Source organism: Galeopterus variegatus, unplaced genomic scaffold, assembly GCF_000696425.1.
Source record: "Galeopterus variegatus unplaced genomic scaffold, G_variegatus-3.0.2 Scaffold3, whole genome shotgun sequence".
NCBI classification, from domain to species: Eukaryota; Metazoa; Chordata; class Mammalia; order Dermoptera; family Cynocephalidae; genus Galeopterus; species Galeopterus variegatus.
This window is the reverse complement of record NW_007726114.1, coordinates 1,317,822-1,342,480: the sequence shown is the minus strand read 5'-3', so window position 1 is coordinate 1,342,480 and position 24,659 is coordinate 1,317,822. Positions and strand designations below refer to the sequence as shown.

The following is a 24,659-nucleotide window of genomic DNA, read 5'->3' as shown; positions in this document are numbered from 1 at the left end:
CCTCGCTCAGCCAGTGAGCGGCCGGTCTGTGTGTGGGATCCGAACCCTCGGCGGGAGCGCCTCTGCTCTTCCCAAGCAGCGCACTGTAGCAGTGCGCCACCAGGCCGGCCCCAACAAAGACATATTAAACATCACATTTAAGTGAGTCAAAAAAAGATAGGTCCAGAATTTTATCATTTTTTTTTTTTTAAGAGAGGTCTGGCTACTACTCGCCAGATCTTTGTGCACACTCTTCTGTCAACCATATCTTTCCTGGATGTGTGTAAATGTCTAACTGGACTTGGCATTTCCACTCAATCCCCTCCAATTCCATCTGTTCTCTATGTTGATGTCAGAGACCTTCCCTGATTCCAACCCAATAAAACCCAGTTTCTCATAAAACTACCAAAATGTATAACTTAATTATTTTTTTATTTATTACCCCTACTAGACTGTAAATCCAACAAGGGGAGGGACCAGATCTGCCCTGTTCCTATTCCAGTGACTGGCACATAGCAGGTGCTCTACTAATTTCTGCTGAATTAATGAATGCTAGAAAAGGACTGATAACCCAAAGACCCTCAGAAATGACCCAAATCTAGCCCTGACCCGCAGCTTAAGCCATCAAGGGAAAAGTGAGCTTTCTAGGAACCTCCAACACAAAAGGCGAGCTTGTTATCTCTGTATGTTCCCAATACCCTCACCTTTCCATTTGAAGCTAGTCAGTAATTGTAAACAGAAACAGCTAAGTACTAGTTCCAACCTTTTCTACCGTTGCTATCTACCACTTGGGAGTTTCACTCCCTTCCATTTCCCCTTGTAATTTGCTTTCCTCTGCTTACCCCCATCACCAACCTCAGTGATTTCCAAAGCCCCATACTCTGGAAGGGCAAATTCTCCCACTATTCCTTAAAGAAGCCATACTCATTCTCATTTTTGTAACTTTTTCCACAGAATGTCAGAAATAAAAAGGAACTGAGTGATTATCCCTCAATCCAAGGCAGAGAGAGATGTGATCTGGCTAAGGCCACATACCTGTATGTGGTTGAGTCAGATGGGGAACTAAAATATTCTGACTTCCACCTAATCTAGAACTTTGGACTGTAAATACCTTCCTCTTCTGGAAGAACCTCCCTTCTTATATTCAAAAGAAATCTGAGGGAGTGGGCAAGAGTATGGGGTTCTGCAGTGAAGTGACGAGCCTCTAAATATTGGTCTTATTCCTTCCTAGCCACAATGAGCTACTATGACCCTAAGCCTCAGGTTCCTCAGGTGTAAAGTGGGGGATATTACATATTCTGAAAAATAATGAAAATAATGACTAGTAGACATTTATTACAGTCTGGAACTGTTACCACCATCCATTAGCTATTATCATCATCCTTCAAGCCTAGCTCACATATGTCCCCCTTTTCATGATCTCTCCAGCACTCAACTTCTTACTCTGGGCTTCTATACCCAATCCATACCACACAATTATATTGTCAATATTTCTCTAGTTCTTTGCCTGTCAATTAAATGACAAACTTCTTTATTTTTGGTTCTGAATCTAATTTATTAAACAGAGAAGTAACAGGTTTAGATTATGCTACAAAAAGAGCTCAAACTGCTCAAAAACAGCAACTGGGCTTGCTTGGGCAGGGGGGTAGTTCTTCAGACTACTGCACAAAACATAAGGACTTCTCCTCCTAAAGGAAATATACAAACTTCTTTAGAATAAAGTCTTGTTTCAGCTTTTCCTGCCACAAAGCAAAGGCATGAGCACATAACGGGAATTGAAAACACCTGAGGGAAGTCTGCTACGGTGTGCTGGAACAGGCCTGCATGAACCTGCAGGAGCCCATTGTTAAATATTATTCTGTAAGAAGGTGAATGTGGTAAGCTTAAAACTACAAAAATTGGGCAAATGCTAAAGGTCAGGGTTTCCTCCCCTCTGCTAGCCAGTTTACCAGCATACCACTATTGATAGGGAATCCCACTCATTTTCTATTGCATCCCCTTCCCCGCCTTGGGAGTTTCTAACTCTGCTCTTCATAAATCCTATATCTTTTCTCCTGGGTCCAGCTGGATCCAATTCAGTGCCAGATGAGCTGAAATTCGTTCATCAGCCCTTCAAGTTCAGGAGTTAACACTGTCCTCTTCTACTCCCAAAAGCCTAAGCAGGAAAGGTTTTCCTGCAATTCCCATTTCCGTTTATCCACCCTAGGTAATGATACAGAAGTTGCACCAAGAGGCCACAAGAAGGAATAGAGGACCAAAATGTCTGGATGGCAGGATCACTCCTTTACAAACCAAAGTCATGCTCACTCCTGTTGCCTACCTTGACATGCTGGAGCAGCTCACAGGTGCTGGATCAAGTCTTGAAAGCCAATCAGGAAATCCTCCATAGACTCCCAATGGAGGGAACACCAACCACTCAATAGTCTTTTTCCCATTCACATTGAATAGACAAACTATGCCCACCACGACCACCACTCTTCTTCCCTTCCTTCTCAGCCTCCTCGAGTGACATGGAGAAGGTAGACAAGACACTCTTACCCCTGCTTCTCCCCCTAACTCAGGGATTCACTAAATTTAAATCAGCAACCCTAAAGACATTCCTCATAGGTCACAAACTGAACCAAGAATGCAAGTCCTTACTATAACACTATATATTCTTTATTCGTACATATGACTAAGGGCTACTAAAATTGTGTTCATAAACTAAAATTTTAAACGATGAGTCTGGCTTAGATCCATATACTACTAAGAAGTCTGACTGCCGTGCAGTACTTGGCAATACCACAAAGCTTAAAATGTGCACATGCACACAAAAAGTGACAAGTGGGACATATGGTAAAGAAAATGGCCACAGGATTTCCCATATGGCCGTACTGGGTGAAGGTCAAAAAATTTGTTAGCCACTGATCCAACTCCAGCATCTCCAAAGACTTATCCAAAGTTGAACAAATCTACCTGTGCCCAACTTTTCAGAAAAGCAAATCTAGCTTGAAGACAGAATTGGATATGAGGACAGAAGCAAACTGAGCAAACACATGGCCTTCAAGCAGGATAGGACTGCACTGGAATGGGAATTTTTCTCTGTCCAGAGACTCTGATTGTCCTTCACAAAGTTTCCACTTGGCCTACTTCAAAATAAGTTCGGGTCCCACTCTGTAATCATTAGCTTGACTGTGGAGGCTGAGATGCCTTCCCAGAAGGTAATGCTGTTTGCCCCTCCACTTATACTTAGAGTTGGGGAACTGAAAAGGCATTGAAGCAGGGTGGGAGCCCCTTCCCCAACAGGGTCAGGATCCAGGACAGAAGACTACTGCCAGTGGCCTCCATATTTTCCCCAAAAGTCAGAGAGAGGCAGGGAACGGTTGGGGTCAGGGTGGGGGCTCTACCTCTGGAGTCATGTAGGCACCTATAATCGAAAAATCTGTTCACCCCTTATTAATGAGACCTTGGGCAAGTCACTTTGCTTCTCTTTACCTGGATTTTCCCATCTGTAAAGTGGGAATAATAATGCCAATTTAACAGGGTTATTATGAGGATTAAGTGAGGCCAACCAGGAAAAGTGCTCCCTGCCTGGCATAGAGTAAATGCCCAGTGTATGTCAACTCTTTCCTCCTCTCAGGGCTCACAAATGCATAAGTGCACCTTTGGGTCTAACTCTGTTGGTTCACACGGTACCCAGGAAGAATGCCTCTGCGCCTACCTGCTCCAGAGGATCTAACTAGCAGAAGAAGAACAGCCCCCAAAAGTGGAAATGAAGACCCTTTGAAGTTCCCAAGCTGCAGTGTGGGACTTCTTCTACATTAGAAAAAGCCGGCCCATGGCTCACTTGGCAGAGTGTGGTGCTGATAACACGACGTGAAGGGTTAAGATCCCCTTACTGGTCATCTTTAAAAAAAAAAAAGAAAGAAAGAAAAAGCAGCAGTAGAGCAGTAGCCAGACCAAAATTTTGAGTCCCACTCTTGGTCTCTCTTTAGTTTAAGGTCCTACACATTTCCAGAAAAATATAGAATGGCTGGGTTCACAGAATCACATGAGCTTAACACCAGATATGAGATCATCTAGTTTAATCCCATTTTGTAGGAAAAAACCAGAGGCCAAAGGTACTGGGTCACAGTAATAATAGAACCACAACCTGATTCCCTGAGAATGTGATTTCTATATCCACCCATTTTAGCAACAGCTCACATCTTGTAATCCAGTCCAGTCTGAAGTCCACCTGGCCACTAAAAAAGCAGTGAGGCTCATGTGGCCTCTCCCCATGACCTATACTAACTAGCCTTGCACACAGATGGAAAATAATTCTACATCCACCACGTTCTTCCTATTTGTCTGACTGCTGGAGCAGAAAGTGGGGAAATGCTGGACTCCACATTTACTGAACACTCCATCAAAAGAAGTTTTTAAATACCAGGGATGAATACTGCAAATAAGGTAGAATTCACCTCACAAAAATGTATTCTACACCAAAATTTTCAAAGAACATCTATGGGGTAGTCAATTCTGCCCCCATCCTGCCCTGCTAGAATTTACATTCTTTTAATGCTTCTCTATCACCTATGGAATGTCTGAGACAACAATGGTACTGAACCACCTTCCTGAGCATCTTCAGGGTGGAGGCACTGCCAAAAACTTGTGCATCTCCAGTGTGGCACAAAAGCTGCTGAGTGAATGAACAAAAGCAGACCAAAACCCTTGGAAAGGAAACCTACATATTGTTGATAATGCAAGTGTACCTACTCCTTACTGGAATAAATTCATTTGGGATACTTGGGAGACCTTATGGTGGATCGCTCTTCAGAATTTGCACATTAGGGAAGCAGAGAAATAAAGCGAGAATTTTGACAATAGGAAAAATACACTACAGCCACAGACTGGTTTACACTTGTTTCTGTCTGACCATCAGTTAGCAATTGGCCAGGAAAACCTTTATCTGGTTCCTGTGCTACATGAGTATACATAATATGAGTACAACTAAGTGCTTACTTGTGTAACTTAACTCTTGAAGAACAGGCATCTTATTTTGCTTCCTGTTTCACCAATGTATAAGTGCTAGGTACACAACACTGCTCAAAAACTTGTTAGTACGGGGTACAGCTATGGTCAAGCTGTATATTCAGGTGAAATTGTCCTAAAAGCTTGAAAGCAACAGACGTTTCCAACTCCAACCTGTCAATTCAATAGTCATAGAAGCAAAGCAGTATTTACCTCAGTTAGTAGTTGCATTAATCCTGCCATCACTTTAGCCAGATTTATAGCAGAGGGACTTTGCTGGTCCCACAGGCCACACCACAGAAGGGAGTTATGTATAAAGATTGTGCCACCCTCCCACCCTCATCGCAATCCAATGTGTGGAACAGTGTAGCGGAGGATGGCATCAACATATTTCCAAGTGGAACAAAAGAAAAATGAGGAAAGCAGCAGCACCAGTTGATATGACTTAAAACCTCTTAAGTAGCTGAATTCCTTTACCCTTCTTAAATCTCTCCCACTCTATGGAGACTAACAGGTGACTTGTGGTAGCACAATGTGGTTGTTACCATCTGATGTGAAGCACTAATGCATGACAAGTCTTATTCACTATTCAAGAGCCATGAGAACATGATCCCTGCCCATTAGTAGGCTGGGGCTACACAGACAGTAGTGAGAGGACTTCAGTTTAAGAGTCAATCCTGGTTACCAGCAGATTTACTATATAAGCAGGCAAAAGAAAACTAGCAGTAGCAGAATGAAGAGGAAATGAAATAACAAGGGGAAGCTCACTTGAACATAGCATGGTTCACTGCTGGGATGAGTTAAGTTGATTCAACTGCTTTAACTCAGTTCATATTGAATTATGTTCCCTTGCTAGTCACTGCTCCATTTCCCCCAAATAGTCACCTCCTTTTCCTCTCAACATGAAATGGCAAGCCATCAGCTGCTGAGGAAAAATGAGTTCAAACTATTAAGTTACTAAGGTCAGAGCCAGATGTTTGGGACAGCTAGAGTGCCAATTCCAATGCTCTGCTGTGCCATTTACCAGTTCTCTACAACTGTTCACTGGGTCTTTATGCCCTAACCTTCAACATTTTCACATAAGGTAGGTCCCTAGGGCTCTTGAGAGAATTTGAGGGATGTGGTTAATGAAATTTTCTCCAGCACTATTTCCTGCCTCCAGACTTTTGAAATGCTGTCCTTTTGTCCGTGGGGCTGGAATGTTTACATCAGGTGGCTTTTTACTCCTTCTGGACCCTTGAGTTAGAGCAGTATGTAGAAAATCGTGCCACCTTGGTTACTCATTGCTAGTTACGTTGATTCCAAAAAGGAATCATATTCTAGGATGCTTTTGAGACTCTCTGATACAAAGTAGCTCAAAGCACCAGGAAGAAACTCAGGAACAGCACAATAAAGAATTAACATTTACCTGAACAGGCACCAATAGGAGATGAATTCGCTTACATTGTTGAACAGAAGGGTTTTCCCAGAAAAGTCTCTACAGCACCAAAGAATTGTGCTACTACCAGAGTACTCTTTCCAGAACATTTTACAAGTTAATGTGATCTATCAGACTTTACACTAAAAAAATTGAAACCAAGCAAATTTTAATAAAAAGCAAAGCCATAAATTTAGATTCTACCATATCCCATAAAATCTCTACTTTTGGGAGAACAGTGATGACGCACACAATTCATAAACTATTTCTTGATGTAAAATACTGGAAAACAGACAATTAATTATAGAAGTGACCTCTCCTGAACATGAATAGGAGACATATTATTAGAGTCCATGCCATCCAGATGGTAAAGGCCATTTCAGGTATCTGTAGGCAGCTGATTTCACTCAGAGATTTTTCAAATGCTTAGTCAAACCTTGATCATTTTAAAATGGCTCAGCTACTACCTGGAATTAAGCCCCTTTAAAACAATTTGGGGGGCCGGCCCGGTGGCGCACTGGATAGTGCGCCGCTTTGGAAGCGCGGCGGCGCTCCCACCCGAGGGTTGCGATCCCGTTGCCGGTCCCCGGTCCAGTACGGGGGCAGCACTGGGGGTTGCGATCCGTTGCCGGACACGGAAAAAAGACAAAAGACAAAAAAAAAAAAAAAAAAAAAAAAATTTGGGTATTCAAATTCAAATACAAGCTAAACTCTTTCATGATAAAGATAAAACCATAAATTTCAAGAGCTTTCATAACACGGAACAGCCCACTAGTTTCACTGCAACTCCAACCCAGATTATTTAAAAAGTACTCTGTGGAGTTTATGGAAACTTTTCATTTGCTAAATTTTCAGGAGTTGAACAAATGTGGAAGAGACAAAAATTAGAGCATCAATATCAGAAAACAGTAATGTTTTTTATTCCTCTCCTTTCTTCCACCTCAAATACCTAACATACTAATGCAAAAACAAAAAGGAAAAATAAACGTTTAGAGGTACATGCAACTGAAAATCTATTCTGAAGATTTTCCCCATTTCCTACCGTCATCAGTTTTTTTAAATGGTAATTCACAGACCCCTTTAAGACTACTTCTGTTAAAAGGAGCATCTGGTCTCCAGTTGTTTCCCAGTCCACATAACGAAGTAGTTTGCTAGCAAAACAAACAGTAAAATAAAATTCTGAAAAGGTGGATACCACAGATTTGACCTAGAATCAAGTGTCCTCCCTGCTGTTCCAGGTATCCTCTTCATTCCACACTTCAGCATTAGCAGACAAGGATAAGCAACAATTGTTACCTCCAAGATCACCAAATCCACCTTTCCAAAGGCACAAAATATTTTCAGGAATTTAAAACAAACCTAATAATGTTATATCTCAGTAAATACTTTTGTGCAGTTAAAGCATTAAAAGCATCAGCCTGTTTAATTTTGCGACAAGTTTATTGAACAGTATTCAAGACTTCATCTTTATAAACAAAAACCTCTGCTGAATGATGCCAAGGCAGTATATGCTGGCAATGAGCCATTTTATTGTGTTTAGTTTCTAAAATTTGGACTATTATAGAACTGCCAGTAAAACAATTTAAGTGTGGCAATCTTGCAAGGGTGGGAGATAATTTTTAAAGTGATCACTGCCAGAAATTCTTTCCAAAAGATTTGACGAGCAGCAATTTTACATTTTCTTTACTCGTTTTTCAAGTGTTCTTAAAACTGATGAATGGATTTTATTTTTACACACTTGACCCACACCTGTATACAATCACAGAATCCAGTAAAAGGGATGTGAGTTTGACTAGGGCTTTCATGCATCCTTATTTTTATGCAAGGTGTCCATCTCCATCTAAAAATGTATGTTTGCTTACTTCCACACACAGTCCTAGATTTTCATCCAGTGGGTTAAGACTGACCTTAGCTAAACTGAATATTACTGAAATTCTGAATAAAAAGTTTCCTAACGGGATTTTCATTGTTGATGCTTTGACAATTTGGAGTACAAAGCTAGAACTATATTTCACTTAACACTGTGTTGCATTTAAAAACAAAAAAAAATAATAATTGTACATCCAAACTACAGTGTAAACAGAACACACCTCCAAATTATGCTTGTGAACTAAATGTTTCACTAAAGTTCAGAAATATTCACAAATTTGCTTATTCATAAAATACATTTGTAGACTTTCTCTAATCCTTTAAACGAAAAGAAAAATAAACACCAATAAAAATTCGGAAGAAGGGGGAAAAATTAAACCTAATGGAAAAGAGTCTCTCCCATGAATGTCAGAGTCACCAAAAACAGACAATAAAATTTACACATAAAATTGCAAATATCATAATAGTGTTTACAAATGCACACAACTTTGAGCAAGCTTTACAAATCCTTCATACTATACAAAACAAATGAGAAAATAATGTAAATTCATTTCTACCCCAAACCTAGTTCTCAGGAGAAAATCTGCAGGAAGAGAAGTATGAATAGTTTCACAGAACATATTTTCAAGAATTTTTTTTAAACTGAAACTCCAATACCCAGAACAAGATAAACAGTATGCTTAGCATTAGCACTAATGTTAATAAGTCTCAGATACACAAAAATCAAGTTCCAGAGGGCAAAGCATTTAATTACATTTCACAACGAGAAGCACTGTTGTGATTCAACGAAATATGAAACATAGTTCTCTCCAATTTCTACACAAACCACTATTAATTTATTTAAATTCAATGAACAATGAAATCAAGTTTTCCTTTTCAGCATTTACCTCAAATGTAGAAATAACAAAGTAGTTGCAATAAAGTGTATGAAATATTTAATAAGAATGTACTAACATAGAACCAAAATAAATTGGAAAAAAGGTAAAAAGACTTTCATCTTCTAACAACTCATTTTGCTAAAATGAAATTAGTCAGCTTTCCAACGGGGAAAATAATCTGTGTTGAAATAAGACTCCCAAGCAGCAGTGCTGAAGTTTTTTGCCTTCTGTCTTTGGAATAAGAAATGATTACTGAACAGAAAACTTAAATTGAACAACATATACAAACATATTGCTTTTTAAGTTGAGGAGGCAATATCTAGTGATCTGTTAAAAGCAAATCTGTATTCGTGTATTATCAAAAGACCCACAATGCAGCCACCAGTTCTTTGAAAGTCTAAGCAATCCTTTCCCTAAACAAAAAATCCTGTACTGTCAATCCTCTAAGATTGCAGTGATAAAAAGGCTTTTCTAAATCTTATCACACAAATGAAACTGTTGCCACTCTTAATCCTAAATTACAATACTGTATTTCAGTGTTCCACTGACTTGCAACACCAAAAAGCACTACATACATATTTTTAATAGGAAATACTTCTTTTAAAAGGCTGACCACTTTGAAATTACATTGATTTGTAGGAAATGTTGGGAATATTTCAAACCAAGGCAAGAGGGCCATGTAAAAGACAAAATTTGTTTTTCATGATATCTCACCAATCTCCATTCAGTACGTTTACAATACACCGTGACACATCTTTAGAACATTTTAACTAAGGAGGAAAGTAACCCTAAGTAGCGCCTTTTGTGGCAGTGACCAGGACATTGTAAGGCAAATTTATGACAAGGACACGTACCAACCAGGACCCACGTGGTCCTCCTGCCTTAGTGTCCTGAATGCCAAAAAAGAGTATGAAAGGGTAAGGAGTTTCAATTCTCTCCCCTCTGGCAGTTGCAACTGTACTCTGTATGAAGAATTTTTGTAAACAGGCTCCTGATCAAACAACTACACCAAAAAGTCTCTAAGTCACAGAATTAAACACATATCAATCTGTGTACCAGCTTATGGATCCTTTATTCCATAATGCTATTGCTAACAAAGCTAACAATTTCAACATCAGTTTTAAAAACCTAGATATAATACTCTTTCTTATAAGTGGACCCCTTTGTTTACTTAAAGGCAAAATTTCACATAAGTTGGGACAGAAGAAAATTGCAAAACAATTAGTCCATTATGGACAGGACATCAAATCAAGCATCTTAAACACTGATTATTAAAAGTGGTTTCTGGTTTTCGATGCCATCTGAACAGCATAAACAATTTTTAAACTGACTAAACTAAAACTTGGCGGTCAAACCAAAAAGGCTCTTAGAGGACTCCATAGTTTATTTTTATGGCAAAAGTCTTATTCCACACAGTTTTAAGTGTGACATTAGAAATCAAAATTCAAGGTTAAAGCACAAACCAAGTGTGGAGTTTTATATTTAGAAAAAGAAAACAAAACAGCTCTGCCCATTTACAAATTGAGTCAATTAGGCAAATAAAGCAGCAACTTCTGAAGCAGAACTGTCTGTACAGTGAGAACCCTCAGGAAGCAATAAAGGTACATACAATGAATCTGTATACAGAGATTTTATTCAATTTTAAAAGGAAAAGAGGACTTTAGACAAAGCTTTGACCCTATAACAAAGCAAATCTGTCCAGCTTTAAGCCAAATTTCAAGAGTAGCCAACTTCTATTTTTCAGCAGCTGGCAAGAGCACCCTCAATGAGCTCTACTGGCATTTCTATTTTCTTTATCCCATATGATATAAAACAAAACCAATCTAGACTCCTTGATAAGCTTTATGTGGTCATTTGAGTTTTACAAATAGTTTCTCTAATGGTATGCCAAAATCATTTTCGTGTTCTCTCCAGATAGCTGTACTGTAACATACAGCAATGTTTATCCAGGTAGTGAGTCTTCTGTAAACTGTCAACCAATGCTCTGTGTTACGGAAACCAATCTATATGCAATTTAATCCACAGGTTCTAACCTGGAAATACTAGGAAAACAATCTGGATGCATTAATCACAGCAATATGAATATCTACCTTATAAAGAATTGATGTGAACAACTACCCTAATACAAGTTTTACTTTTCTTGAGCCTATAGGCCTGTCATTTAAGTCAATGACAGCAGCTGTGGCTTCATCCCGAGATTCAAAGGCCACCATGGCTTCGCCTGTAGGCATACCTTTTTCATTGTATTTTAAACACACTGAGCCTGGAATTACTTGATAGCCATAAAAGAAATCTAAAATCTCATCAATAGACACAGTAAAGGGCATGTTCTGCACTTTAATTACTGTTGGTCCTGGTTTTCCAGAACTAGATCCAAAGCCAGGGGGACCACCAATATGGATTGGCCCAGGCCCAGGTCCAGGCCCAGGCCCAAAGGCTGGTGGCCCACTCAAATGCCCTGGGGCACTTCCAAGACCAGGAGGGCCACTTCCAAACCCAGGCGGGCCACCTAAGCTACCAGGGCCATTTCCAAAATTCTGAGGGCCCCCTCCAAATCCTGATGGCCCACTTAAATTATTTGGTCCACCTCCAAAAGCTGGAACATCCAGTCCTAGACCAGGCAAACCACTGTTTCCAACTGAAGGCATACCAGGCCTACCATCACCAAAGGCCCCTCCTAATCCTGGAGGAGGGAGGGGTGGCCCAAAGGCATTCGACCCACCGAAATTACCAGGAAAGTTAAATGGAGGCCCATTGTTGGCCTCCTTTGACCCTACAGTCAGGAAGGCATGCTCTTCACCTCCTGCACTGGGCATTCCCACACCAGGCATTCCTGCACCAGGCATTCCCGCGCCGGGCATGCCCACGCTGGGCATTCCTGCACCAGGCATTCCCGCGCCGGGCATGCCCACGCTGGGCATTCCTGCACCAGGCATTCCCGGGCCGGGCATTCCCGGGCCGGGCACTCCCGCGCCAGGCAGTCCCGGGCCGGGCACTCCCGGGCCGGACATTCCTGGGCCAGGCATTCCCGGGCCAGGCATTCCCGGTACTGCAGGATTACCTGGCACAGGCATCTTTAACCCCTTTTTTCCTTGGGCAGGGGGATTTTTCTCAATCTCTCTCATATCTTCTAGTGTAACTACATGAACAAAAGCTTCTCTCCCATTAAGTTTTTTACGGTGTAAGCGTTCAGACTTACGTGCATCATCTTCATTTTTAAACTGAACCACTGCCTGTCCTAGACCTTGCCCATTGTTATCAACAAGAACATGTACAGCATTTTCATCCACTGGGATTCCTTCTAGGAACTGAAGAACATCCATCTTGGTAATGCTGAATGGAATATTTGTTATGTGGGCACAGACTTTGGCAGAGTTGACATCCCCCTCTGGATTTAACATCATTTCCCTCTGGTCATAGCTGAAGTTCTGCAGTCTTTTACGAATCACATCTATCTTTTCTAGCATACCTTTTTTAGTAATTGGATGAACTTGAATAAACCGATTGCCCATGTATTGTTTATGACGACATAGAGCAGCCTTATAGTCAGCCTCATTCCTGAATTCTACGAAGCCTTCACCAGTTGCTTTCCCATTGGGTCCATAAGCTATATAAATACTATCTTCCACAATATCCAACTTTTTAAAAAAATCAATAACATGTTTGTTTTCTGCTTCAAATGGTAGCCCTTTCAAGTAAACACAAAAACCAGCCTCATGTGGTGATCTTGACCTTGACCTTTTCTGCCCACTGGGCGATTGTGACCTGGGAAGAGTCTGAGGAGGGGGATGGGTTTGTCCAGAAGGTCCCATACTTTGCTTAAAAGTGATATGGCCTCCAGCAGCTACCCACTGTCTCTCTGTGGCAGGGCTAACTTCCACATAGCGTTGAATCATCAGCATTCTGTTTCTTTTCAAAGCTTCAAATGTATCTTGAGGGGAAAGAAACTTAACCAATCCATTCCCATTATTTCGACCTACATGATCTTTCAACAAATGCACTGCATCAACACGGAGCCCATGGAAAAAATCTCTAACATCATTTTCCATTGCAGAAAAGGGCATTCCATGTACACTGACATACAGATCATCAGGGTTGATGGGAAGTGGCTTTACACTGCTTTGAGAGTTCACCTGGATAGGATTAACAGGATTCAATGGACCCAGAAACATAGGGTTCAGGTTATTGTTCAGATTCACAGGTGTTCCAGAGCCATTCATTCCAGCAGGTAGAGGTGCCACAGGTGGCGGATTCAAGGGCGGCATGCCTGACATGGGTGGCAATGGGGTTATGGGTGGCACAGAAGGGACTGGGGGAATTGGAGGCACAGGAGGCACGGGAGGCAATGCAGGTACTGGAGGAGGAACTGGTATTGGGGGAATGGACGGCATCAGTGGCAAAGATGGCATCGCTGGGATTGGAGGAATCGGTGGTGGTGGGACTGTGTTCATTGGAGAGGCTGTGCTTGGAACGGTTGAACTAAATGTTGGGCTCCCAAAGGAAGCCCCCATATTTGGAGGAGCCGTTCCTACGCTGGCTGTGGAAAATGTCTGTATACTTTTATTGCTTTCATGAGCAGAAGTGGTAGCAGTAACTACACTGGGCGAAGGATTATTAAAGTTGGGTACTGTTGTAGGCAAGTTTACCCTGCCACTCATTCCTGAGCTAGGTGGCGGTCCTGATCTACTAGCATTTGCTGGTGGTATATCTAAGTTGGCAGTTTCAAAACGCCTACGACTCAGTTCAATCATATTCTGCATTTCCGTTTTACTACTCAACAATAGTGTTACTTTTGACCCTTTAATTGTACCACCTGTGCGCATCATACCAAGCCTTGCATCTTCATCAGTGGCAAAAACGATGAAAGCCTCACCCAGTTCACCCCCTACAATATGCACGCCCCCATCAGGGATGGTCAATCCAGAGAAGAAGTGGCGAATGTCCATGGTCCCCGCCACAATTGGGAGACCTTGCAAACGGATGACCACAGCCATGCTGCGCTGAAACCACACACACCTGCAGATGAGAAAAGGCAACGGCCAGGTCAGACTCCTGTTTATCACACCAAGTTTTTAGCTATAAGAATGACCAGCTACCATATTAGGTTCTCAAATATTCCCTCAAGCTATCAAAGGCAATGTCTTTAATTTAGATATTCTAAAAACTGAACAAACATTGCGTGCCATTTACAAGGTAAAACCCAGACAATTCCAACTTCCAAAAGGCATTAATTCTGAAAACGATTAGAAATTCAGTCCCAAGACTCAAAAGTTTCAGGAAAAAAACAACTGTAGAACAATAAAATCACCATATACAGTCATGCGTCGCTTAAGGACGGGTATACGTGTCATTAGGTGATTTCGTCGTCATGCGGACATCACAAAGTGTTATACAAACCTAGATGGTATAGCCTGATATACACCTAGCTTACTGCTCCGACCACTATAGTATATGCGGTCCATCACTGACGGAAAAGTGTGTGAATTGCATTTCTTTTGGTGTGTCATATGAAAGCGTTTAGCACATGCTGAGTACTATGGCTTAGAACATTCTAATTATAGCTTATAAGTTTGTAGTATAATGAGATGTTCATTTCTTTTTTTTTTTTTACTGGTTATGAATATTTATGAGATACAAAGCTGACTGTCACCCCTCGTGCAAAAGATGTGAAGCCTAGATCCACACTGGCAGTATGCCCATTACCACAAATTGCGATTGTACCCCATGTCCCCTACCCAATTATCTCCAACCTCCCTAAGTAAGATTTAAAAGTGTAAGTCAAATCAGGAAACAAAGTTGAACAATCTCTAGGGGAAAAACATGCAAAGGATGTATCAAAATTAATATTTAAAACTAGTTTTGCATAGTCCCTATAAACTTGATAATTTTATAGAATTATTAGTGTCATTTTATAGGACTCAGTCTCAAAATCCAACAAACAAAACTAAAACAATAATTAATTACAAATAATATTTAACACTAAAGTAGATTCAAGTCTCAAACGAGAATGGATTCCATATTTCATCCTAAAACTTTTCAATCTGCCTTATAGTTTTATTCAATAAAACTACATATGGAATTATTTATTATTTTTGTTTGTTTGTTTTTGTCCTTTTTGAGACTGGCCGCACCGCGCTCAGCCAGTGAGCGCTGTGAGTGCACCCTGGTCATCCCTACATAGGATCCAAACTCGAGGTAGGAGCACTGCTGTGCTCCCGAGTGCGCCACGGGCTCAGCCCGGAATTATTTATTATAAACAAGGTTAATACATACGCACCCTGGTCATCCCTACATAGGATCCAAACTCGAGGTAGGAGCACTGCTGTGCTCCCGAGTGCGCCACAGGCTCAGCCCGGAATTATTTATTATAAACAAGGTTAATACATACGAAGAATCCAAAAGAAATACTGAACAAGACAGCCAATATCGGAGTTACCTGTATTCATTATCCTAGTTATAATGCCACTCACTGTGACTGGTTTAATTAAAACTCAGGTCCAATGACTCATTCTCAAACCCTCCATTAAAAAGAGTCTTGTTTAGGACCGGCCCATGGCTCACTTGAGAGAGTGTGGTGCTGATAACATCAAGGCCATGGGTTCAGATCCCTATATAGGGATGGCCGGTTAGCTCACTTGGGAGAGCATGGTGCTGACAATGTCAAGGGTTAAGATCCCCTTACTGGTCATCTTTTCATTAATAAATAAATAAATAAGTCTTGTTTTTTCCCTAGGGGAGGGCTGACAATGAAGAAAACAAGGGGATTTTGGTTTTGTTTTCGAAGAACTAGGATGTGAACTTTACTCAGTGATTGTTCAGTCTCTAACCCAACTCATGTGGGATCTCTGGTTGCTCACTGATCTCCTTAGATAATGTCTATTTTGATTTAATCAAAAAGAAAAGTTTCTCCCAAATTCAAGTCAAATTTCAGTATTTCAGTTCTAAAGACTTCTAAGAGCAAATGCAAGGGCAGCCCTTTGTGAAGCGACATAAACCAAATTCGTGGGAGTGGAAAAAACATTAATTTGAAATTAATGTGATCAACAACATAGGGTGTTTTCCAGGTCATCTCAAAAACCAACTTTTAAATATAAGCCTATTAAATTGGCTCTGTGACCTCAGGGAAGTTATAATAAACTATTTCAGATTTGGTTTTATCACTTCCCAAACAAGAACATCAGAAGGGGCAAGGTAGGGCCGGCCCGGTCCAGTGCGCCGCTTGGGAGTGTGGCGGCGCTCCTGCCGAGGGTTCGGATCCCACGTGCAGACCGGCCGCTCACTGGCTGAGCGAGGTGCGGGCGTGGCACCGGNTGCCGAGGGTTCGGATCCCACGTGCAGACCGGCCGCTCACTGGCTGAGCGAGGTGCGGGTGTGGCACCGGGGGTTGCGATCCCGTATCCGGTCCCGGTCCGGTACGGGCGCAACACTGAGGGTTGCGATCCGTTGCCGGTCACGAAAAAAGATAAAAAGGAAAAAAAAAAAAAAAAGAAGGGGCAAGGTTTCCTGCTCTAAGCGCTAAGAATTCTGTAACTCCATGAAAGCAATTCTTCGTTGTCAAGTATTATATGAACACTAATTCAATGCAATAAAATCTAGTAATAACTCAATCTCATGATTGTTGTATATGAAAGAGAAATATATTGTTTGGCTTTGATAGTTTCAACACATTCATACACAAAAATAAAAGCCACTTTCAAATTTAATCTAGACAAATAAACTGGCCAACAGAAAATGTTCTTTGTGAGACCATCATAAAACACTAGAAATTTGGGGAGGTTGGGGGAAGCTTTTAATTTATGGACTGCAAGAGTCAACAAGAAAACGTAACCCTAAAAAACAGACATCAACAGACTCTTTTCTCCTTATTTACTATTTAGTGGCCTATTAGGAAGTTCATCAAGAAGTTTCTAAGTCATTAAATCAAATTCCCATTCCTTATTGAATCTAGAATATGTGGCTATATTCAAAATTGTGATAACATTCCTGTTCAACTTCAAAAAATGCTTATAATCGCTTTATATGGGGGGAATCATTATGGGTAATCCAGGTACCCAAGACAACTTGAGAGAGATGTTAGTCTGCAATGGGACAATAAAATGGGAACTTGACATGGTCCCAAGAAACACAAAAATTAAACACAGGGTAAAGTGACATACACAATAAGTCTTTAAACCATTTTCTGCTGAGAGGGATTTACTAAAATTCTGTATAAGGTGCACAAAAAAAATTCTATTGAAAATTTACCTCTCTACCAGCTAGAAAAGTGTTTAGAATTAAACCAAAGTAGAGCGCAAGATTTCTCATAAGGCCATATGAGGAAGGAAAGTTTTTGAGTTCTGAAAAATATAAAATAACACCTGCTATTTTGCTACTAAGTACCTATTAAGTCATTTCAACCTATCTTGAACCCAACTCTAATTACTTAAACAAGAGGGTTAGATTCCAGTTGCTAAAGTTCCATCTAAAGTCTAAAATGTGTGGGCCAGCCCGTGGCTCACTCGGGAGAGTGTGGTGCTGATAACACCAAGGCCATGGGTTCGGATCCCTATATAGGGATGGCTGGTTCGCTCACTTGGCAGAGCATGATGCTGACAACACCAGGTCAAGGGTTAAGATCCGCTTACCAGTTATCTTTTTAAAAAAATAAAAATAAAAAATAAAGTCTAAATTTTGTACTCTAAAACATAGGGCCCAATATCTATATCTATACCTCTCGGGAATATAAATAACCATACTGATAGCAAGCACCTATATTTGTAATTAGTCTAGAATGCTACTGAGGGAAAAAAAAACAGTACTTATTGCCTAACAATCCATAATGCAGCAAGAGAAATGCATCCATATAAAACTGATCCCCAAAGGGGCCGGCCCGGTGGCGCAATGGATAGTGCGCCGCTTGGGAAGCGCGGCGGCGCTCCCGCCCGAGGATTCAGATCCCACATACAGACCGGTTCCCGCTCACTGGCTGAGCGAGGCGTGGGAGCAACACCGAGGGTTGCAATCCCGTTGCCGGTCCCGGTCCGGTACGGGGGCGACACTGAGCGTTGCGATCCGTAGCCGGACACGGAAAAAGACAAAAAAAAAAAACTGATCCCCAAAGGAAACAACAACTGTTCAGGGTACCCGGTCAATTCCACCCCCAACCCTCAGATGAGCCTGTAAGCACACACACACACAATTTAGTTACTACACATATTTTCATGTTTCTTAATAAGTGATTTCACTTTATTTTGTATAAAAACAAACCCTGTATTCAAAATCTCTTACCTGATAAAACAAGAGATGTATTTTCTTAACAAGAAGTAGAGGCCAAGTCAATCCTGTGGGCAACCAATTAAAACCAACTTTTAGACTGCAATAGAGAATAAACGAAGGCAAAAATCAATGCAGGAAACACAAAACAACACGCACAGGCCACACTGAACTGTACATTACGAAGGCAAGTCAGAAACCACCAGAGTACTTCATTAGAATGAGAAACCACCAGAGTACTTCATTAGAATAAAAAAAAAAAAAAAAAAAAAAGGGAAAGACATGTAACCAAAATCCCACGCATGCTTTTTACTTGGTATTGCTTTCAAATTTGAGTATCTCTCAAAATATTTATATATTTACATACCTCAAGAATGTGTCATAAATTAGCCCAAGAATGAATCAATTGAAAACTAAAACAGTCGTAAAGCTCAGCTTCACAGATGCTTTTATCACTTGATGATTAAGCCAGTCCAGAAAACTCCATAACACAAGTCCAATCACTACCTGTTTCCTCAGGTTCCCACCAAATTTTTGATGAAAAAGCACAAGTTTGCACAATACAATTCCTGGACAGATTAAATTGTCAATTCAAGAGGATGGAAATTGCTAAAATTACTCTTTCAATGTATTTTTCTTTGCACCAAAATAGCATCAAACATCACAAAACATACATGAAGTAAAAGTTCTGGCTATAAGGACTAATTCCACTGGAGTTCAAAATATTAACGAATAATGTTTTCTTCTAACAGCACAACAGTTGCAAAAAGCTTATTTTAAAAAAAATCCCTAAAAACGTCTGGCAGATTAAGAGTACTTCCCAAAGTAAAAACAAGTCATTCATCTTTCACTGGGATCTCTTCCAAACTGGTGAAGTTATGAACAAGTCACAAGCAATATATATGACCAAATGATTAGACAATTATATTCAAAAGGCCACTTTTTAATTCAGAGAAAGGAAGTAGAAAATAACTGCCACTGTTCAATATTAAGATTACCAACAGAAGACATTATATCACTCATTTTAAACTAATACCTTTCAAAATTAAGATACCACTAATGAGCTTAATATTCATCAAAAAGTAAAACATTTTAAAAACTCTAAGTATTATTCTAAACTTTTCTAAAGGACAAGCTAAACATCTAGTCAACTATTCAAATTACTAAAGAATAGTGAGACTGTTCTGCCACAGAAAGCTACGCAAGTATTTCATAAACACACTTTTTTTTTCCTTTTTGTCTTTTTTACTGACCGGTAACGGGATCGCAACCCTCGGTGTCGCACCCGTACCAGGGACCGGCAACGGGATCGCAACCCTCGGTGTTGTGCCCGTACCGCGCTCAGCCAGTGAGCGGGAACCGGTCTCCTCATGGGATCCGAACCCTCGGCGGGAGCGCCGCCGCGCTCCCAAGCGGTGCACTCTCCAGTGCGCCACCGGGCCGGCCCATAAACACACTTTTTAAAGCCCAAAGCATTGTATTAATCTTTTATATGTTGTACAAATCTATCCTAAGTCTAAAGAGCTTAAAAAACTCTTCATTTAGAAACCATATCTAAGTTTATCTAACTGGTCACAAAGGGAAACAGGAAACAGAAAAAAAAGCTTGCTTTGAGTAATGCAATGAGGAAGAGCATGAATTATTTGCAATATTTATTTCTAAATGTACAGGTTTGACTCCAGGAGCTAAAGAACCAGAGTAATTTTCTAGTTAAGCACTTGAGATAAACATATGACCCCTACTGGAGATTTCAATTCAAAGGTCTGATATGAGGCCAGGGCATATGCCCTAAATAGAAGGGAAACAGGTTCCTCAGCCTCTTTCCTTCCAAACTCAAGAAGGCACCCTATGTCCATCTGGAGAAGGATAAAGTCAAGAGCAGCCAGTTAAGTCCAAAGGAAACTCACTAGGTCTACTTTCAAAAATTTCTACAAGGTTGCCAGAAACTAACAAGGAGGAAACTTCTCACTCCACAAGGAAAGGTTGAAAGGCCCCACTGAATGTGGCGAATGCCCAGAGTCAAGTTTTATGTGTTCAGCTTAAGGCACAAAAACAATCCAGACATAAATTTGTGATTCTTTTCTATTTCAGAACCCACCTTTGGGGGTGGGGGGGGGGAGTGGGGAACACGAACTGGCCAGTACTGGGATCCAAACCCTTGACCTTGCTCTAACCAACTAAGCTAAACAGCCGGACTTCAGCAACCCACCTTACACCAAGAAAAAGTATGCACAAAGTTGAGGTTAGAAGTCAAAAGTCAGAACTTCACAACCCTTGGTATGATACTTCCCTCAAAAGGGCAAAGTAAATGGAAACTAAGAATTAAAGTAATTTTGTTTCAACACCTCACTTTGTAAAGAGCACACTTGTAATCCAGGAATTTATTCATTCCTGTATTCTAAATGTCAGCTAGCAACTGAATATAGGATCCCGAAATGAAAAACCCACCCCATTCACTTCGGTAAACTTTAGAAGGATAAAACTAAAATAATTCTATGCAACAAAATATCTAAAATACAGATTTTATCTATACATAAAGTATAAGAGTAGTAAAGAAGAAAAATTGGCCTGATTTGCCATTAAATTCAATGATATATGTCAGAAGATCTAAAACAAGAAGTTTGCTTTAGTATATTTTCCACTTCGTATTAGGAATTAGTCCTAAACAGAGAGGCTTTGCTTCAGCTTGGCAAATACCAAATACATGCACAAATTACAAATATCTGCTACAAAAATTTAGTATATTATGACAAGACAGACTTCCTTATTTACTAGCCATTCCAATCACTTGGAATTTCAAATAAAATGTCTAACAATAAACGTCTTTATCAAGAAGTCAAGGCACAAACTAGAACTTAACCATTTCCACTCTTCACCTGGCAATAAACATCCAAAAGTCAATTTTAACTTTGTTCAATCATCAGTCTTTAATTGACAAGAACCAGGGTATAGCAGGGCTAGGTTCTTCAGATCCAAAAGAACCAAAAAAAGAGCAGCCCTTCAGAGATGAGCAACAGAGAATCAATCACAATGGGCACAATGCTATAATCAGTATAATCACATTATGGTAGGCATTATGAAACAATCACAGCTTCATTCATTTGATTTTGTCCCCCATCCCCAAACAATACATTTCAGATTCCGGGATCATTCTTAATGAAAAGATTCTTCTGACACTGATGGAGATGTATCACTTTTATAATGCATTATTCAATTTTCCCATTAACCTCCATTCAGTAGTCAAAGGCCGCAAATCAAGAGACATTTCTTAATAAGATAGTCCTCCTCCCAAAAAGACTTTAATATCGTTATTTTCTGATCCCCCCCAACTGCCAACAAAAATGTTCATTACCTTCATTTAAATTTCAAAGCAAAAAAAAAAAAAAGAAATTTCAAAGCAAAAATAGTACTTTTAACCTAACCAACCGCATTCACCCTCACTGTGGTTTTAAGACTTTAAAGTTCTCTTTAAATTTAATCAACTAAACTATGCAAACCAAAAAGTACATGGTGGTGGTAGTAAAATCTAATAAAGCTGGAAGTTAGGTGGAATTCTTTTTGTTTAGTTAACCTAAAACATTTAACAATATTCATTTACTCCATGAACATGTATTAAGCACAGGCAGAAGATATAAAACTAGACAATACTCTCTGCATTTTAGGAAGGGATATCTGAAAGCATCTTTTGTGCAACCAATTACTGACAATTCTTCCTATAACATCTACAGAAGAAAACATTCATTCAAACTGATGATGGAGTGGCTCTCTGCAAAATGGAATAAAAACAGTATCAACATTGATCACTCCAGCACCTGGAACACACTGGCCCACAAAATCAAGTTTCACATCTAAAAACTGTACCAGCAACTCCCAAACTCTCAATATGCAGTCACCAAAACATATGACATGTCAAAGAAAGGGAAAGAAGCCTAAAGTGTACTGATATTAGCACATACCGTATGTTCCAAGTAACAACCACAATGGCTTCTAAAGCTTCATATTTGTCACCTAACAGATGTGAACATAAGAAAATCTGAAATTACGCAATACAACCCATAAACAAAGTAATCAACATTTAATAGAGCATGAAAGTGATATAAAAATGCATCCCGTTTCATTAAAACTGCCCAATAATACATACTAAGCACATCTTTATTAACGCTTTAATATAAACATTCCAAACATTTCATTTTCTTCAAAAATTAAATTACCATAAAGTTATCTGAACCACCTGTAACAGTTCTTTCCAACTTCTTTTTAATAATCTTGGAAAGTTCCTGAACACAATTACTTTCCACTAAATCCAGAAATCCTCCATACTATCAAAACTACCAAATTTCAAAAACAAGTACAACCAGTCTTGTATTATATTTCTGTAATTTAAAAAAAAACAGGATTTCCCTACATGTCCAGACTTGTGGGATTTTTTTCAACTGCAAATTCTCTGAAATGCATTAACAATATATACTAATTAACAAGGTACCAGGCAATTCTTGTTGCTAAGACTACATTTTACAAAAATTACACCATTTAAAATTTCAGGAAGCTCTAAGAGAAATATTCCAGTCATAAGTCTCTCCCTTCAACAAACCTTCAGTTGCCACACTTTTTTTTTCAATAAGTTATATTGACTAGCATCACCCTAATCTTGAATAATACAAAATGGTTCCTGTCAACTGCCCCAATCTCTGGGAATCCAGGAGCCAAGGAGGGGTTTAGGGTCCAGAAATCTCTCCTACGAAGCCTGCATTCTCAATATACACCACTCAATAGAATGAATGTTTAGCACCAAATAACCCCAAATAATGCTCACCGGAGCACCTCAGTTTTTTCATTATAAAACACACATTGGAGGCACACTAAGTCCATACACTTACAACCTAGCAGCTAAGCCTAATGCATCCTGGTCACTAACCTGTAGATCAAGGGCCTTCCCACCCATTTCAAGCTCGCCGCCAACCTTCAGAGAAACTAAATAAACTCTCCATCAAAATTACCCACCCCCACATCCCTCTGGATCCCCTCCTCCTTCAGTGGCAGAGGCTCCTCTCCCAAGGGAGCCCTGAAGGTACTGCTCACTGCAGCCCCTTCCCTACCTGGGCCTAACGGCCTGGCACCTGACTACAATTCTCAGAGCCTCGGGAGGCGTACTCACCGCCACTTCCTTGCTATAGAGAGCGGCCTCTCAAATTGCCTACACCCTCGAGAGTATGCCCTGTCCCCAGCGCCGGGCCTTGGGAACATTTCACTGCAACCCCCTCAACCTTGAGATTATGAAGGCAGCCGGTCCTGAGACTTATTTCCTGGACACAGGAGTGCACCGACTACAACTTCCTCCCCACAAGTGTGTCCTGACTGTAGTCCCCTTTTGCTGGTAGGCCACAGGGGTCTCCTTTCCACTTCAGGGAGAGGGAGTGTCCACACTATGAATATCTCCCCAGTTCAGGGTACAGAGGTGTAGTTATAACCTCTGCCCCATTTGAGGGTACAGGAAATCTTCCCCACACGGTACGTAGGTGTGTATTCACTGCAATCCCCGTTAGCCCGCAGGCGCTGGGCCACCCAGCTCTGGCCTCCGCCTCCCTTTCTCAGACCACAGGGGAATCCTGGCCATGGCCTCGTCCCCACTTCGGTACCCAGGCTCATCCTCGCTTGTGTCCTCCTTGCGTCCTCTCACGCCTCCAAGCTGTAAGTGGTGCCCCAGGTCCCCCGCAGCCCTGCCCCGACCCTTTGCTTTGTGTGGGGCGCTCGCTGAGGCGGACTCGGAGGCCTCCGAAGGCCCCGCCCCGGGCCACCAAGGGGCGGCTCGAGCCCCGCACAGCCCCGCCCGTTCCGGGGCTGCGGGAGTCTTACCGGGGAGAGCTGCGCGGCACCAGAACCCAGACCCGAGTTACCCCCCGCGCGAGTGCCTCCGCCCCGCGGCCGACAGCCCCAGCCCGAACGTCTTCCCGGAGCCTACAGCAGCCACCACTTCCTTCGCCGCTTCACAAAATGGCCGCCAGCCTGCTCACCAGCTCCGCGTTCCAAAAGGGGGAGGAACGGAGCGGTTGACGTCACGGGGCGGTGCTGCGCAAGCGCGCTGAAGTTCTCGGGCGACCTCCCGGAAGTAGCCGGGGTGTGTGATGAGAGGGCCAGCAATCCGTACTAGCGGCGTTTGCGCACAAGCCCGGCCTTGGGCGAGTGACGCTGAGCGGTGGGATGGGTAGGAGTGTGCGGCTCGGCCCCTCTTTGAAAGACTTTGCAAATTGCACCACTTCTCTGAGCCTCTGCGA

At 41.2% G+C, this 24,659-nt stretch overlaps 1 protein-coding gene across 9 annotated transcripts in view; it reads right to left on the bottom strand.

Moving 5' to 3' along the window:
- The window catches only part of LOC103588075 (RNA-binding protein 12), a 37,101-nt gene extending 12,665 nt beyond the window's left edge, over positions 1 to 24,436 (bottom strand). Inside the window, exons 1-3 of one of the 9 annotated variants that reach the window (XM_008569781.1) lie at positions 24,241 to 24,372; positions 18,403 to 18,487; positions 12,335 to 14,151 (exon numbers count right to left, since the gene is read on the bottom strand). In XM_008569781.1, the coding sequence (XP_008568003.1) occupies positions 12,335 to 14,129 (1,795 nt within the window). In that variant the 5' untranslated portion in view covers positions 14,130 to 14,151; positions 18,403 to 18,487; positions 24,241 to 24,372. Of the gene's footprint in view, positions 1 to 7,809; positions 14,152 to 18,402; positions 18,488 to 24,240 lie in introns of those variants that run through there. The other 8 variants (XM_008569995.1, XM_008569709.1, XM_008570119.1 and 5 more) reach the window with 8 other exon arrangements.
- Between the last annotated feature and the right edge of the window lie 223 nt (positions 24,437 to 24,659).